The 18,083-nt window shown below is 45.8% G+C and overlaps 1 protein-coding gene across 5 annotated transcripts in view; it reads left to right on the forward strand.

The window, feature by feature from the left end:
• The window catches only part of LOC124594800 (protein regulator of cytokinesis 1-like), a 144,499-nt gene that overhangs the window by 27,250 nt on the left and 99,166 nt on the right, over positions 1-18,083 (forward strand). For all 5 annotated transcript variants that reach the window (XM_047133224.1, XM_047133225.1, XM_047133221.1 and 2 more), the window contains exon 2: positions 12,360-12,480. In XM_047133224.1, coding sequence (XP_046989180.1) covers positions 12,360-12,480 — 121 coding nt within the window. The remainder of the gene's footprint in view (positions 1-12,359; positions 12,481-18,083) is intronic.

Below are 18,083 nucleotides of genomic sequence, written 5' to 3' on the forward strand. Positions count from 1 at the left end.
GTGCCTTCTTTGAAGAACTGGGCACAGTTTTCTGTTTGAGGGATCTAAGATTACTTTTAGTTAGAGGAGGGCTAACTCGGCCGCAAATTCAGTATAGAATCTGACTGGGATTCCATTGGGCCCTGGAGCTTTGTTCAATTTTAACAATTTCAGCTGTTGCTCAACACCACTGACACTGATACTTATTTCATTCATCTTTGCAGTAGTATGAGGATTAAATTGGGAGAATTCAACTGGATTTTCCTTTATAAAAGAACATTTGAAAATGAAGTGAAGCATTTCAGCTTTTGCTTTGCTACTCTGTTTGTCTCATTCCCTAGGGTTTGGACACTAAATTTGGCTCCCCAGGGGGCTCAAGGTTCTTTCGTGAGTATGTGCGTGGTGAGCACGGGGCCCTGAGCTATTGCAGCCTTCCTTCTTTCCAGGGCTGCATTTCCTTGCCCCTCCCGTCCTTTCCTCTCCTTCCTCCTTCTCCTTTGCCCTCTCCTCTCCCCCTTGGTGTCCCTGCTTATGTTGGCCCCGCTATCCTCCTGGTTACATTGGTTTTGCAATTTATCACAATAAAGGATGGCAGCCAAAAACAGTTGCAGGATAGAATTTTTTTTATTAAAATTCTTGACCAAGGTTTCGGTACATATAAATATACCTTCATCAGAAGTACATTTCTAAAATTACATCATGCACTGGAGAATAATGAAACAATTATGCCAAAAGGCGTCGTCAGTAATTAAAATATCATCTCCATTTGTACGACATGTGTAATGGGTACAGGATCAAAGCAAACTGTTCGCTTTGATCCTGTACCCATTACACATGTCGTACAAATGGAGATGATATTTTAATTACTGACGACGCCTTTTGGCATAATTGTTTCATTATTCTCCAGTGCATGATGTAATTTTAGAAATGTACTTCTGATGAAGGTATATTTATATGTACCGAAACCTTGGTCAAGAATTTTAATAAAAAAAATTCTATCCTGCAACTGTTTTTGGCTGCCATCCTTTATTGTGAAGAATTTTAACAGTTGCTGCTGCAGCCATGTTTAAAATCTTGAAATTTTGCAATTTAGTTCTGTTGCGTAATCACCTCATCCTTTTGGCACTCCCTGGTCCCCCTCTGGGATTTGACCTCCATTACTAATTTTCTCTTCCATAGTGTGAGCCGTTTGGGGAAGAGCACCTTACCTGGTGTCTCCGACGTGTGCCCTCCTAGTTCATTCCACCTTTTCTTTCACATCGTTGTCTGATGCTAGGGTGCATAGCCAGCACGGTAGCCAGCCCGTGTGGTGGGGTCGCTATGTACGCTTTTGGTTGAGCCCCCTGAACACACAGGGATCACACTTCTGATACCTGTGTTGTGACCACCTCATGTAAGCCTAGGAGTGGTTGCTGTCGTCCTGGAGCATTAGAACTCCTGGCAATGGCCTCCATGCCAGACGGCCCTTGCTGTGGCTGGATGGTGCCCGTGAGGAGAGCCCCACACCGGAGTGGGTGGTATCAGGGCGGGCGCTATGCAAATGAAACACATGCAGGTCCAGAACTCTGGCCGTTCTTCTGCGGCTGTCTCTCTGCCTGGAACTGATTCTTCTAGTGCTGCTTCTCCTGCCCCTTCGGCCTTTCCTTCCATGGCTACCCCCTGGGAAGAGGGTCAGGCCCGTCGGCTAGGGGCGAAACCTTCCCCCGCTATCTGGTTTGCACCAGGACTGATGAGGATACTTTCACCAATACCAAACCTGTATTCTTTGTGGAACACATTGAAGACAAGTTTGGTGAAGTGGACTCTCTGAGCAAGATGCGGTCGGGTTCGTTGTTGATCAAAACTGCTTCAGCTGCCCAGTCTGCGGCCCTTCGTGCCTGTAACCATCTTGGCACGATTCCTGTGTCCATTACCCCCCACCAGTCTTTAAATATGGTTCAAGGTGTGATTTTTTTCACAGGGACCTCATCCCTCAAACTGATGAGGAACTTTAATCTCAGACAGTGGGGTGTTCACTTTGTTCAGTGTGTTCAGATGAGTCCGAAGGACAATCGCATTGATACTGGTGCCTTTATGCTGGCCTTTGAAGGGGATTACCACCCCCCCCCCCCACCCCCCCACCCCCCCCCTGAGAAAGTAAAGATTATGGTTTATCGATGTGATGTGAAGCCATACATCCCACCTCCTATTAGGTGTTTGAAGTGCTTGCATTTTGGACACCTCTTCCCACTGTTCGCAGACCCCTCTCTGTGGTGACTGTGGATGTCCGCTCCATGAGGGGAGTTCCTGTGTTCCCCCTCCTGTGTGTGTAAACTGTCATGGCAATCATTCTCCACGTTCACCAGATTGCCCAGTATATAAGAAGGAAAAGAAGATACAGGAGTACAAGTCCCTTGATCGTCTAACCTACACCGAGGCTCGTAAGAAGTATGCACGTCTTCACCCTGTGTCCATGACGTGTAGTTATGCTTTAGTTACATTTTCACCCCTTCCTTACCCCAGTCCCGGACCCCTCTCCTCCTCCACTCCCCTGCGGCTCCCACACCTTCTCCTCTGGGCGCTGCTCCCCCTCCCCAGCCGCGGAAGTGTCCCACTTCTTTGGCATCTGCCGGTCAAGGGCGTCCATCCCGGAATACCCCTTCCCGGCACGTTTCAGGCCAAAGGTCTGCTGTCACGTGACAACCGCGGGAACCACGGTCTGTTGGCCCCTAGGTCGCCTGATCTCTTTCTGTTCCCGATCTTGCTGCAGCTGGCTCCTTTATGCCACACAGCCCTCCTCGATCTCAAACAGAAAAGAAGAAGAAACATAAGTCCCGGGACAAGGAGCCTCTGGTGTCACCAGAGGTCCCATCCCCGGCTTCACAACCAGATTCTGCCCTGTTCATGGATATCGCCCCCTCCTTGTCAGTGACTGGTGGTGACCCGGTGGTATGACTGGCTTTAGCCTGTTCATCCCCCATTTGAATCATCGTTCTGTAGTTATCCAATGGAATTGTAACGGATATTACCGTCACCTCTTGGAACTGAAATCCCTTATTTCTTCTCACTCTGGAGCTTGTGTGGTTCTACAGGAATCTCATTTTACTGATGATCACTCACCGACCCTCTGTGGGTTCCGTGTTTTCTGTAGAAATCAGGTTGCCCCCTGCGGGCTTCTTGCGGCATTTGTACGTTGGTCCGTACAGACGTTGCTAGCACGTGGATTTCTCTTCAAACTACATTGGAAGCGGTTGTTGTTACGGCCCACCTGGACTCTGAGGTCATGGTTTGCAATCTTTATCTCCCTCCTGACAGGACTCTTCCACCTGCTGCCTTAACTGCCCTTCTTCAGCAACTTCCTCCTCCCTTCCTCCTTCTCGGGGATTTTAATGCTCATCATCCCTTGTGGGGCAGTGCATTTCCATCTAGACGAGGTCTTGTCATAGACCAGTTTATTACAGACAATGACTTGTGCCTTCTTAATGATGGCTCCCGTACTCATTTCAGTGCCGGTCATGGTACCTTTTCTGCCATTGATCTTTCTTTTTCTTCTGCCTCCCTCATTCCTTCATTACACTGGTCGCCACACGATGACCTTTGTGATAGTGACCATTTCCCGTTGATTCTCTCACTCCCTTCCCGCTCCCCGATGGACAGGTTACCTTGTTGGTCTATCCAACGTGCTGATTGGCCTCTATACACTGCACAGGTCGTGTTTTCTCCCTCTTTGTCAGGTTGTATTGATGACGTCCTACGTGATATGTCTGACGCGATTGTTCGCGCTGCTAGTCTTGCTGTATCGTGCTCATCTGGACCATTTCGCCGCCGGCAAGTCCCGTGGTGGAGTACGGCCATTGCCATCACCATCCGTGATTGCCATCGATCTTTGCAACACCTTAAGAGGCACCCATCTGTTGCCAACCTTATTACCTTTAAACGCCTTTGCACTAAAGCCCAGAGCAAACCAATGCGTTGGGAACGCTTTGTTTCTTCCCTCTGTTCTACTGTCCCTATGTCAAGGGTATGGGCTACACTTCACTCTCTCCAGGGTTGCCATTGGCAGTCTACCCTCCTAGGCCTTCACCTCCTTGATGGATTTTGTACGGACCCGTTGATTCTTGCAGAACATCTTGCAACCCATTTTGCAACGGCATCAGCATCAGCCTCCTATCCGGCTGCTTTCCTTCACCAGAAACAGAGGGCCGAAGCTTCCGCCTTATGTTTTACCCCTTGTTAGTCAGAATCTTACAACGAACCTTTTACTGAATGTGAATTTCTTTCTGCCCTTTCTTCTTCTCCTGATATGGCCCTTGCCCAGACTCCATTCATAACCAACTGCTTCAACATCTCAGTGCTCTACAGCGGCAACATCTTCTCCGGGTGTTTAATTGTATTTGGCTCCAGGGTGACTTCCCTTCTCAGTGGAGGGATAGCATCATGGTTCCTGCCCTTAAGCCTGGTAAGAACCACCTATTTGTTGAAAGCTATCGGCCAATTAGTCTGACAAATGTTGTTTGCAAGTTACTTGAACGGATGGTAGCCCATTGGCTCAATTGGGTTCTCGAATCTGGGGATCTATTGTCCCCTTACCAGTGTGGCTTCCGAGAGGGACGGTCTCCGATCAATCATTTACTTCGCTTGGAAACCGCAGTTCGGCAGGGTTTTTCCCAGCGCCGTCATTTGGTTGCAGTATTTTTTGACCTTCGCAAGGCCTATGACATGGCTTGGTGCCATCACATCTTTCTTACACTTCATCAGTGGGGTCTCTGGGGCCCACTCCTCATTGTTATCCGCCAGTTACTGTTCCATTGGTCGTTCATGGTTCGGGTTGGTACAGTTTTTAGTTTTCCGTGGACCCAGGAGACAGGGCATCCCACAGGGTTCTGTATTGAGTGTACTTGTTTTCCTCATTGCTATAGATGGACTTGGGGCCTCTGTCGGTCCTTTGCTCGCCTCTGCTCTGTATGTGGAAGATTTCTGCATTTGGGTTAGTTCCTCTTCGATGGCCTCTGCAGAGCGGCAGCTCCAGGGAACTATACGGCGTGCCTCTGCATGGACCCCTCTCACACGGGTTTCAATTCTCTCCTTTAAAATCGCGTGTGGTCCACTTCTGTCGCCGTACTACAATCCACACTGATCCAGAGCTCTATCTTGATGCACAACGATTGCCTGTGGTCCCACAGTTTTGTTTCCTGAGTCTTCTTTTCGACAACAACCTCACTTGGCTGCCCCGTATCAGACTTCTGAAGGTAGGATGTTTCCGTAAACTTAATGTTCTTCGCTTCCTTGCCCACACCTCTTGGGGTGCAGAGCGCTCCCTCCGTCTCCGCCTTTATCGTGCTTTAGTTCTGTCTCGCTGTCTCGCTTGGACTATGGTTGTCAAGTTTATGGTTCGGCTGCTCCTTCCACACTTCACCTGCTGGATCCAGTCCACCATCGTGGTATCTGTTTGGCCTCCGGTGCCTTCCCTACTAGCCCTGTTGATAGTCTCCTGGTTGAAGCTGGGATTCCCCCCCCCCTTTCTGTTCGGCGGTCCCAGCTTCTGGTGTCTTATGCAATCACTGTCCGTTCCTTTCCCACTCATCCTTCCTATTCTATCCTGTTCCAAGACCATGGACGTCGCCCACCTGATTCCTGCCCTCGGGCGGGGTTACCGGTTAGGCTCTGGCTTACGTCTCTTCACCGTGATTTTCAGCTTCCTCCTTCGTCCTGTCTTCCACACTCCCTCCCCTCCACCCCCCGTTGGTTAGTTCCACGGCCCCGAATTCGGATGGATCTCTGCCGAGGTCTGAAAGATTCCATCCCCCCGATGGTGTTCCGTTCCTTTTCCCGCCGAATTTTATGGGAGTTTCGGGATGGTGTCGTTTTTTTACACTGATGGCTCTAAATCTGCTGATCGTGTGGGATACGCCTTCACGTCCTCTGTTGGAACGGAAAATAATCTGCTGCCACCTGCATGTGGGGTGTTTACTGCAGAATTGATGACAATTTCCCAGGCCCTTACCTTTATTAAACAGTCCCAACACAACCGCGTTTTGTTATGTACGGACTCAATGAGTGGCCTTCTGGCTATTGACCGGTGCTTTTCGCGCCATCCCTTGGTCTCTGCCATCCATGACCATCTCGCTGATCTTCACCGTGCTGCTTGTTCAGTTGACTTCCTTCGGGTCCCTGGCCACATGGGTATCCCAGGTAATGAGCTTGCTGATCGTTTGGCTGGGGGAACAGTCACTTAGCCCCCCTCCCCTCCCGATTTCTATAACCCCTCTTGCAACGGATTTACAGCTTCACATCAAATCCCACTTTGCACAATCATGGCCAACTCTTGGGAGGCTACCTCTCTGTCTAATAAACTTCATGCGATTAAGGTGACACCAGGCCCGTGGCGTTTTTCCTTTCGCCTCTCCTGGAAGGACTCAACCACACTCTCGTCTCTGCATTGGCCATACCAGGCTGACCCATGGTTTTCTTTTGTGTGATGAGCCACCCCCACTTTGTGGTTGTGGAGCCTTCCAGTCAGTAGCCCACAGTTTGGTTGAATGCCGCGTTCTTTTGGCTCTGCGTGCTAAGTACAGACTCCCCCACACTTTACCATTGATGTTGACTGATGATTTCCGGGTGGTCGAACTGGTTCTCGGTTTCCTATGGGAAAGTGGTTTTTAATCTCACTCCGGTGTTGAGGCAGGGCAGTGAGCCTTGGGATATCTCCCACTGTAAGCTGTGTTCGGAGATTCCCGACTCCCCTCCCTGGCCAAGATCCTCTTTTCATCCACTTTTACTCTGTTTTTATCACTTTTTAGGATTGGTTAGTCTCCTTTTCCCCATACGCACTTCTACATTCTAGCAGTTGCATGCTTTTAAGTCGTGAGTGGTCTTGCCTCTACTGCTTCAGAGGTGGGATATTTCCTGCCTCTTAGCACAGCGTTGGGGTCGCTCTCTTGCTGACTTACCTCATTCTGTTTTTACCATTGATGACATGACTGCAATTTTACGTTTTTTAGGATTTTCCCCTTTTATCGTTCTGACTTTTCTGAATTGTTGCACTATCTGAATGGACCACATTTGAAACAAGGGACTGATGACCTTGCTGTTTGGTCCCTTTAACCCCAAGCAACCAACCAACCAACCAACTAACTTTGGTGACACTAACAGCCTTTACATATGACCAAATTTCTTTGGGTTTTATGAAATATCATTTGACAGTATTCTGCTATGATAATCATTGAAGACATCACACATTCTCTTTTGAGAATCAAACGCATCTCAATCAGCATCTATCTATAGCTCTACACTTTGTTTTAGATGTAGTATGCATTAGCCTCTGCTTCTTTAGATATTCCCTCCCATTATGACCTCTTCTATTGTGTACTTATCTATCTAGTGGATGGTCGACTACTCTGTTAAGTTGGAGCCATAGTTCCTCTACGTGCTCCTGCCCTGTACTTTGATTCAGGTTCCTCATTGAGATATGACACTAATGATTTTTTTATTTAATTTACTGAACATTTATATTTTTCTGCTTAGTTCTGTTGTTCTTTGTACTTGAATTATCATTGTTGCCATAACCACCACATCATGGTCACTGAAAACGCTTTCGATGTGGACATCCTCAAAGAGGTCATATCTATTTGTTGCTGTTATATTCAATATCTTTTCATCATGAATGGGTTCCTAACTATCTGTTCTAGGTAGTTTTCAGAGAAGGCTTTTAGTAATGTTTGACAGGATGTCTGAGGTCTCCACTGATAATTATCGTATGTTTGGAGAATTTACATACAAATGAACTGAGGTTTTCTGTGAAGTTTTCAGTCATATCAGGAGAAGAGTCTGGAGGGTGATAGAAGGAGCCAGTTATCATTTTATGCCCACCCCTGGTGCTGAGTCTTGCCCAAATAGTCTCGCATGCAGCTTCAATTTCTTTCCCTGTGGATGTGTGTTTCTTTTCTACTGCGACAAGTACACAACCTCCATATCTCATTTGCCTATCCTTTCGATATTTTGCCCAAAAATACCACTGCTATCAATTTCAGGTTTCGGCCAGTTTTTCTGAACCTATTATTATGTGAGCTTCATTGCTTTTCAAGAGCACTTCAAACTATGGCTCATTGTTGCGAATGCTTTGGCAGTTAACCATTAGGATTTTAATACCCTCATCTGTGGGAGGCACTTGTTTCAGTCTTACACTGATACTTCTGGGTTTCTTGCAGCCGTTGTTATCTGGATGGGATGAAGATACAGGTGCCTTTATTTTGGCACTTGAGGGAAACACCCTCCTGAAGAACATCAAGGTTGTGTGTTTTCATTGTGATGTGAATCTGCACGTCCACCATCGATGAGGTGTTTCTGGAGCTTTCGTTTTGGGCACATGTCTTCACACTTTATGGCAGACCCTCTATGCGGTGAATGTGGACAGCCACTTCACGAGAGGAGCCCCTGTGTCCTACTACCCATGTTTGTTGTCATGACCGTCACTCTCCAAGATCACCAGATTGCTTGATTTATAAAAAGGAAAAGAAGATACACGAGTTTAAGTCCGCTGATCATTTATCCCACACTGATGCTTATCAGAAAAATTACTCAATTCACCCTGTGTCTATGATATATAACTTCGCCCTGTTACATCCTTTCGCCCTCTGCCTTACCCCAGTCGTACTTCCATCTGCTCTCCACCTCCTGTGCAGTTCACACACCCTCCCTCTACCCAGCTGGAGATGTCTCCTTCTTTCTTCAGCACCCCCTGTTGATGGGGTTCCCTCCCAGAATCCCTCCCCCCTGCATCTCCCAGGTCGGAGGCCTGTTGCCACAACAACAGTAGTCCGTGTGCTCCAGGGCCGCACGTGCTCTTTCAATTCTGGATCTTGCAGAAGCCTGCTTTCCCCCTGTGTGCTCTGCCCTTCTTGACCTATGAAAGAGGAGGAGGAGGAGGAGAAGAAACAACAAAAGCCTTAGGACAAGGCCCTTTCGTGCCCCCGGAGGTGCCGTGTGGCGTGATTGGCTCCAGCCTATTCACCTCCCATTTGGATCCCCAAGCCATGTTTCTTAGGTGGAACTGTAATTTATACTACTGTTACCTCCTGGTGTTGCAATCCCATATTTTCTTTTACTCGGTATCTTGTATCATTCTCCAGGAATCTCATTTCAATAATGCTCACCACCACCCCTTTTTGGGTTCGTGCTTTGTTGGAACTGGGCTGGTCCTTTGAGGGCTTCTGGTGGCTTTTGCACATTGGTCTGTATGGTTGTTGTTAGTCCTCCTCCTCCTCCTCCTCCTCCTCCTCCCCCTTAGGGGATTTTAATGCTCATCATCCTTTGTGGGGCAGTACTTTTCTGTCTAGTCAGGGACTCCTCATTGATAAATTTCTTGCAAACTATGATCTGTGTCTTTTTAATGATGGATCCCTTATTCATTTTAGAGCCACATACAGCACTTTCTCTGCCATTGATGTATCACTCACCACACCACCCCTCTCCTCTCCTCTCCTTGTTTTTTCCTTACACTAGTCACAACACAGTGGCCTCTGTGATAGTGACCACTTCCCATTTGGGTTTTTTCATTCTCTTCCCACCTCCCAGTGGCTGGGTTATCCCGCTGGTCTTTCCATTGTGCTGATTGGCCTCTCCATACCTCCCAGGTAGTTTTTAAACCTCCTTTGTGAAGTTGTATTTCTGAAGTAATTCATGATCAGTCCAGTAAGAAAATTCCACTGTAAGCATTGCTGTTCTCTGCCATTGATGTATCACTCACCACACCACCCCTCTCCTCTCCTCTCCTTGTTTTTTCCTTACACTAGTCACAACACAGTGGCCTCTGTGATAGTGACCACTTCCCATTTGGGTTTTTTCATTCTCTTCCCACCTCCCAGTGGCTGGGTTATCCCGCTGGTCTTTCCATTGTGCTGATTGGCCTCTCCATACCTCCCAGGTAGTTTTTAAACCTCCTTTGTGAAGTTGTATTTCTGAAGTAATTCATGATCAGTCCAGTAAGAAAATTCCACTGTAAGCATTGCTGTTCGCCACTTGATGGGCTCAGTTCACCACTGGCTAGTTCCGTGGTTGAGCACAGCCATTGCCACTGCCATCTGTGAAGGTTGTCACGCCATTCAATATCTTAAGCGGAACCCGTCCTCTGCCGGTCTTATTACCTTTAAATATTTTCATGCCAAGGCTGTTACATAATAAAATGGAGCAAGTGGGTATGTTGGAAATGATTTGTCTCCTCCCTATTTTCTACTGTCCCTTCCCACCTGTGCTTTACCTCTTGTCAGGCGGAATCCTACAATGAATCTTTAACTGAATGGGAACTTCTTCTGGCTGTCTCTTCTTCCCACGATTCAGCCCCTGGTCCTGTTTCCATCCAGAACTGTGTTGTGGTTCCTGTACTTAAGCCTGGCAAGGATCTGTCTTTTCTTGATAGTTACTATTCAATCAGTCTGACCAAAGTCTCATGCAAGTTACTTGACTGATGGATGGTGGCTCGTCAGCTCTGTTGGGTCCTTGAATCTCTGGCACTTTTATATCCGTACCAGTGCAGCTTTTGGGACAGTGTCAGAGTGATCATCTGATTCTATTGGAACCCACAGTTCAGCAGGCCTTTTCTCAATGCCGCCATCTTGTCGCACTTTTCTTTGATCTTTGTAAGGCCTACAACATGGCTTGGCATCAGCCCATCCTACCTGCTCTCCATGAGCGGGGTCTGTGGGGCCCCCTTCAGATGTTTATTCAACAGTTTCTGTCCCACTGTTTGTTCAGAGTTTGGGTTGCAACCGTTCTTGGCTCTCCACAGACCCAGGAGAATGGCAAACCTCAGGGGCCTGTATTAAGTATCCTTTTCCTCATCACTGTTAATGGACTTGTGGCCTCCACCGGACTGTTGGTCACCTCTTCTCTGTTTGTGGATGATTGCTGTATTTGCGCTAGCTCCCATTCAGTGGCCTCCACAGAATAATAGCTCCAGGGTGCCATTCGACGTGCTTCTGTTTGGACAAGGTTTTAGATTCTCTCACCTTAAATTGAGGGTGGTGCATTTCTGTCGCCATTCTATCGTCCATCCTGATCTGGAGCTCTACCTCGACACCCAACACCTGACTGTGGTCCTCCCAGTTCTGTTTATTGGGTCTTCTTTTTGGCAACAAGCTTGCTTGGTTGCACCATACCCATATTCTGAAGGTTGGCTCTTTTCATAAACTCAGTGTCTTTCACTTCCTTGCCCACTTAGTTCCCCTCCTCAGTTCAGCCAACCAACCGACTATTATTTTTTGGTGTCAATAATTAGCGCACAGAGTACAACACTACAGAGTTAGACGTGATTCAAAACTTTGATATTAAGGAAGGATGTTTTGCTTGGCATACACCCTGTTTTTGACTGAGCAAGCAAAATGGATTAGTAAAAGAGGAATTTTGGTACCTGAATGTGTGTGTATTTGTGGAGGTGTTTCACTTAACACTGAATTGCAGCTCCAGCTTTCCTTAGAAAACTTTGCACATGTTGATTGACTCACTTTTTGCCTGCTCCCCATTACAACTGAGGAGTAAATTTAAAAGCAATACATTGATTACTGATGACCAATATAATTTAATTTACACTCTTGATTATTAGCAAATGGAGAAATTCACATTAGTGATAGTTCCAGCAGCAGTCATATTTCAGGTAGTTCATAATATCTGCAGTGACATGTGATGCACTTAAAGGTTTTATTAAACTACATATAATGAATATAATATTTACAAAATGCGATTAATGAAATGTGAAATATATTACAAATGGCCTGTCATGTAGGCTGTCTGATAAAATCTGCTATATAGGTTGAGGACAGATAGTGTAGTCCCAACTAACCATTTTTATCTATCATCAAAAATCTTTAACATGACAGTGATATATCAGCCCTGCAATTACGACTACCGGGAATGTAAACAATGGAAATGATCAGGCGTTTTGTTTGTTTTGAATATTGATAGCAGAATAGATGGATATTCATTTATCTTTCTTCTCCTTCGCCCTCTGTAATGTGGATCTTTTATGTTCTAAAAGCATATTTGATGACTGTATTATTCTATCAGCAATGTTACGTTGTCTTCACATCACTCCATTGCTCTTGCAACTCATGTCAACAACAGAAGTAGACAAGGTACCAGACCAAAGCTTTCTGTGCTGCTAGTGTCGATCCAGAGGGTGCGAACTTTCTTCGCTCTGGTGTAAACCAGGCTAGGGCCACATACAGACCGTAAGAGGTGCTCTTGGAATGTAGTGTGACAGTTGTCACAGATCTGAGTTTTAGTATTGAGTGATTTGTAAATGCATACTTGTGTGTAAATTCTAATTAGTTTATATCCTCTTATGAATGTTTTCATAAACAGTATGTCTAATTTTTGGCAACAGATCAATGAAGCTATGAACTTTACAGGCTTGACTGTGCAGAACAACTCGAAAAACAGCTCCAGAAGTTACACCAAATATGGGATGAAATAGGTTATGGCGAGGAAGATAAAGTGTCCAGGGAAAAACAAGTAAAGAAACATCTTCTGGTAAGAAACTGTCTTAATTTCCTTTTACATGAGTGTCTTTCGTGTCTCAGTCGACTACTTGTGTGTGTGTGTGTGTGTGTGTGTGTGTGTGTACTGCAGTACCCTTGGCATATTATTAAGTAATTAGCAAAGATTATATCTGATGAATGATCAAAGATAGGGAATGTTTATGTCAAAGGTTGCGTTATGACTTCTCCACACACATTAATATTCATTTGCTCAAGAAAATACACACACACTCACACATTGAACAATATTTATAAACCAGTACATAGCAGCGTTTTTTGCCCTTGTCCTTTGTATCTTGGTTTCTTTGTAGTTATTAAATAAAACTCAAAATTATTTTTTACTTCAGTAGAGCTTAGTTATTGCAAAACCTAAAAACTATATATTTTTCTTATCTCTTGTGGGAGAACACTAAGGGGGAAAATATTAAGTATTTGAAAGATGTAACAAAGTCAAATCAATCAATAGAATGAATATTAAGAAGACACAAAATCACATTGTAACAATGTGAATGAGTGAGCTAAAAATTAGTTAACTTGTGATGTTAACAGGTGATACCACCATCCCTTATTTCAGAGATGCATATTCATCATCGTCCTCCATGTTTCAGAGTTCAAAGCTCAGTGTAATCAAGTGCTCATTGATGTCACTAACCCAGTCGTGGCGTGCTTGGCAGCTGATCCATGCATTAGCACATGATGCACTCCTACCATAAATAGAGTTTCACCAAGAAGTTGCTAGTGTGTAAGGGGCATTCAAAAAGAAACTAGCCAGACTCTGAAATGCACAAACCGGTGACAGGAAGGTAATAACGTGGCGTGTGTAACGAGGTGTGGTTCCGACCAGAGCATTGAAGTTCACAGCATGTCACTAGAGGGCTCACGTGCACTTCACTTGACTATACAGAGCTAGCAGCAGCATGCATCAATTGTCCAACACTGCCAGTTGCATTGCAAACAATGACATGGAGGTGTCAAAAAAAGAGCAAAGAGGTGTTGTTTGTTTTCTGGCAGCAGAAGGAGTCGGTGGAACGGACATTCGTCAATGAATGACACAAGTGTATGGCGAACACTGCATGTCCCTTGTATGGGTCAAGGCATGGCACACACCCTTCAGGGAAGAGCAGGTGTTGTTAGCCGATGATGTGAGGTCTGGACATCGAGTGGTGGCTGGAGATGAGTTCTCAGCTACCCTCAATACAGTCTGGACCTCTCTCCGTGTGATTGCGCCATTTTTGGTCCCCTTAAAAAGGCTCTGAGGGGGGCAAACAATTCACCTTGAACACAGATGTCCAGCTGTACGTGCGGAACTGGTTAACATCACAATCCCAGGAATTTTATGAGACAGACATTCACTTCCTTGTCACAGTGGGGCAAGTGTCTCAACTGCCAGGGTCAATACTTCTAACATACAGGTACTGGTTTCTGTAATTATGCCTCTGGTTCGTTTCCTTTTGAATGCTCCCTATAAAATAGATTTTAATGTACTGTATCCCCTCCTCTTTCATTATTCATGGCTCTTATAAATCTCTGTTTACAGTTCAATAACCCCTGCTAACACTTTTCATTATTTGGAAGTCAGCTCCAAATGCAACAGAATTGTAAGTTCTTATGTGTTCTTATCTCTACAATGGCCACATTGTTTCATAGAAAATAAAACGTACAAAAAATTTCTAGTCTGATTTGACACTTTAATCACTCACCCTATCTCCTCATCTCCTTTTGCCTCTTGGGTGTGTGCAGGGTCCATGATAACCACAAATCTATCCTGGAAAGAGGAGGTAAACAACCACTATTTGGTGACATTTAGAATCCATCCAGAGTAACTAGAATACTGTTGATGTTGAATGTGAAAGGAAACCCAGAATGTTTTCTTACCTCACCACACTGTGGGAGGAATATAGGGCTAAGAGGCAAAGGGAGAAACACAAGAAACACTTCCCAAATATTTAATCTGTTCTAGGATTGATGGGGAGGAAGGCAGGTCGGGGAAGTAGCAGTGATTCCAAAAATGAAAGCTGGTTCAGTTCTGATTAAAGTGGCATCTCCTGCTCAATCATGAGTGCTGCTGGCCTGTGACATTTCTATAATTTATCTTCCCCCTAACACTCTCAATATGATGCAGAATATCATCTTCCACCACTGTCTCCTTTTACAAACTGATGTAAAGTTATGTGCCAATTTGGAGCAACAGCGTCTGCATTTTGTTCGCCATGTCCTGGGGGGGACCAAAGGACAATAAGGTTGATAGTGGGACCTTCATCTTCGCCTCTGAAGGCGACCCATTGTCTGAAAAGGTCAATGTGATGATGTATCAATGTCTCCCTTCCATGTCTTGTTCCAAATGCATAAGATTTGGGCTCGTATTCTTCAGGACTGAAGACCACAACAACAACAACATTCATATTGTAGCATCAGCACCATCTGTAGGGATTGTGGACAAAAAGAAGTTGCACAGCAACCTTGTAGTCATCGGCTCCCTCTCCCCCCCCCCCCCCCCCTTCCTCCTCCTCAACAACTGTTCAGCTGTGGAGAGCACCATTGTCCCTGTTCATGGACTGCACAGTCTTCCAAAAAGAAAAGAAAATCCAAGAATGCAAGACTCTTGACCAACTCATATATCAAGAGACCAAGAAGAAATATGATGATTTTGTATTCTACAGGTCTGACGATGTATGCTACGGCTATGTCATCATCCTCTCTACTGATTGCCTGTACCAGTCACCCTTTGTGATTGGACCCTTGAGACTAATCAACTACACCCTTTCCCCTGATGGTTGGAGTTCCTCCTCCTATTGCTTTGGGGGTGTCAGCTCCTTACCTGCCTGGGAAGTCAGTCCCAACCAGAGAAGCAACACCCTCCTCCAGCATCTCTTAGCAGGAAAGGCTCCCTCAGGATGCTCCGTGCTCAGGAGTCTGCTGATCTCCAACTAGATGTCAGCCAGTGGCTGAAAGAGCCACAGGTTGTGAATTGTAGGGCTTTGCATTCCTCCACTGTCCCATAAACTGAGGCAAACAAGGCCTTGCAGGATACTGACAGCATGTTCTTCTAGTGGAAATGTAGTAATTCTTTCCGCCACATGGCTGAGCTATGACGTCTCTTATGTTGTTCCTCCGCTTTTCGCATCGCCCTACAGGAAACTTAGTTCCCAGCAATATGGATTCATATCTTCTGTGGCTGTCATGGCTATGTTAAGAATCTTGGTGACAGTGAGAGGGCAACGGGCGGCATTTGCATGTACGTTCTGGACTCTGCCTACAGCAAACACGTGTCACTCAATGCAACTTTGGAGGCTCTGCTGTTGGTATGAGAACATAGCTGGGATGTGTAAATCCCTCCTGACAGGACAGTGAAGTGTCTCATAATACATTGTCTGCACTGTTTTCTCAACCCCCCCTCCCCCCTTTTTCCCCATTGTTTCTAATATTGGGTGATTTCAGTTCCCATGCGCCACAACCCTTTGTGGGCTTGCACTGTGTCTACTTTCTGCAATAAAGCTGTCAAAAACTTGCTCGCAGAGCTCAATTATTCCCTCTTGAATACTTGCATTCCTACACACTTCAATGTATAGACCTTATTCGGCCACTGATCTTTCCGTTTACAACACTGGTCTTCTCTTCTACATCCATTGGAGTGTCCACAATGACCTGTGCGACAGTGATCATTTTCCAATTGTCTTTAATGTCCTTCGGCCTCACTCACATGAGCTTCATCCAGATGGACTTTCAACAAAACTGTTGGGGATGCGTTCATCTCTGCTGTCTCCTTTAGCACCCCACCACATGGAGGTATTGCTGCAGCTGTTCAGAACATAACTGCAGCCATTCTATCAGCAGCTGATGTAACAACTCCCTATTCCTTCCGAAAACACACACCCCTCCCACAATTGGAAGACAGTATCTTGGTGGACACTCGAAATGTCCATGGCCATTAGGGATTGTTAACAGGTTCTCCAATGCCATAAGTGATGTCCATCAATGGAGCACCTCATTGCCTTTAAACCGTTCTGTGCCTGGGTCCACCACCTCTGAAAACAACAGAAATGAGAATGCTAGGAATCGTACATTGCAGGTTTGGGCAAATGTTAAACACCTCAGTGTACCTGGTATCTATCTGAATGATATTGTCTACATTGACCCAGATGCTTTGCATTATGCTCTGGCCCCTGCCTCTGAGAATTACAACCCTGCATTTTGTGTCCTCAAACAGAGGGTGTAGTGATTGTTACTTTTCACAAGTCACCTGGAGCCATATAATGTTCCATTCAGTGAGTGGGAGTTCCTCATTGCCGTGATATGGCAGGACCAGATTACATCCTCAGCCAAATGCTCAAACACGTACTAATAGATTGCAAAAATGTTATCATTTTCAGCTGAATCTGGAGTGAGAAGCATGTTCATCCCAGTATTGAAACTGGGTAAACACACCTTTGAGACAGACAGCTATTGCCCATTTAGTCTCATTAATGTTCTCAGAAAGTTGCTCAAACATGGTGAGCTGGCAGCTGTGTTGATACATTGAGTCTTGGGGAGGGGGTGTGTCTTTTGGCACCATCCCAGGGCAGTTTTTGCCAAGGCCATTATAGTGCTGCCAGTTTGCTCTGCCTGGAGATTGCTATCCACTCAGCTTTTTCCCAGCATCAACAACTTACTGCTGCCAGAATGAGATTTTCACTCTGCAGCGGAGTGAAAATCTCATTCTGGAAATATCACCTAGGCTTTGGCTAAGCCATGTCTCCGCATTATACTTTCTTCCAGGAGTGCTAGTTCAGCAGGTTTCACAGAAGAGCTTCTGTGAAGTTTGGAAGGTAGGAGACGAGGTTCTGGCAGAACTGAAGCTGTGAGGACGGGTTTGAGTCGTGCTTGGGTAGCTCAGTTGCTAGAGCACTTGCCCAGAAAGGCAAAGGTCCCGAGTTCCAGTCTCGGTCCGTCACACAGTTTTAATCTGTCAGGAAGTTTCAACTTGTTGCTGTTCTCTTTGACTTGCAGGAGGTTTATGACACCATCAAATCCTCGTTACACTATGCAAGTGGGGTCTCCAGGGCCTCCTCCCGATTTTTGGCAGAATTTCTTATCACACAGTACTTTCTGGATTCAAGCTGATGTTTCCCAAAGTACACCACATGTACAAAAGATTTGGGCTGTGCAGGGCTCCGTATCGAGTGTGCCCCTTTTTCTACTGGCAATCATTGGTCTAGCTGCAGCTGTATAGTCTACAGTGCCACCCTCTGTGTGTGCTAATGATTTTTGAATTTATTACTGCACCTCCATTGTAGATGTTGCTCAACACCAACTGCTGGGTGCTATATGAAAGGCACAGTCCTGGGCTTTGATCCATGGCCGCCAAAGCATGCATCATGCACTTCTGTCACCATTCACAACTAGAACTCTGCTTTGATGACCACTTGCTCAATGTGGAGTCGTATAACTTCTTGGGACTGCCCTTTGAAGCCTGATTCACATGGCTTCCCTATATTTGCCATGTTAAATGAAATATTCTCAGAGGCTGGGGTCCCTCTACTACACAACAGGCACCAACAACTGCTGCTCAACTACGCAATACACATTCACTGCTCACTGGAACATCCAAACTCCCAT

Source organism: Schistocerca americana, chromosome 2 (assembly GCF_021461395.2).
Source record: "Schistocerca americana isolate TAMUIC-IGC-003095 chromosome 2, iqSchAmer2.1, whole genome shotgun sequence".
NCBI classification, from domain to species: Eukaryota; Metazoa; Arthropoda; class Insecta; order Orthoptera; family Acrididae; genus Schistocerca; species Schistocerca americana.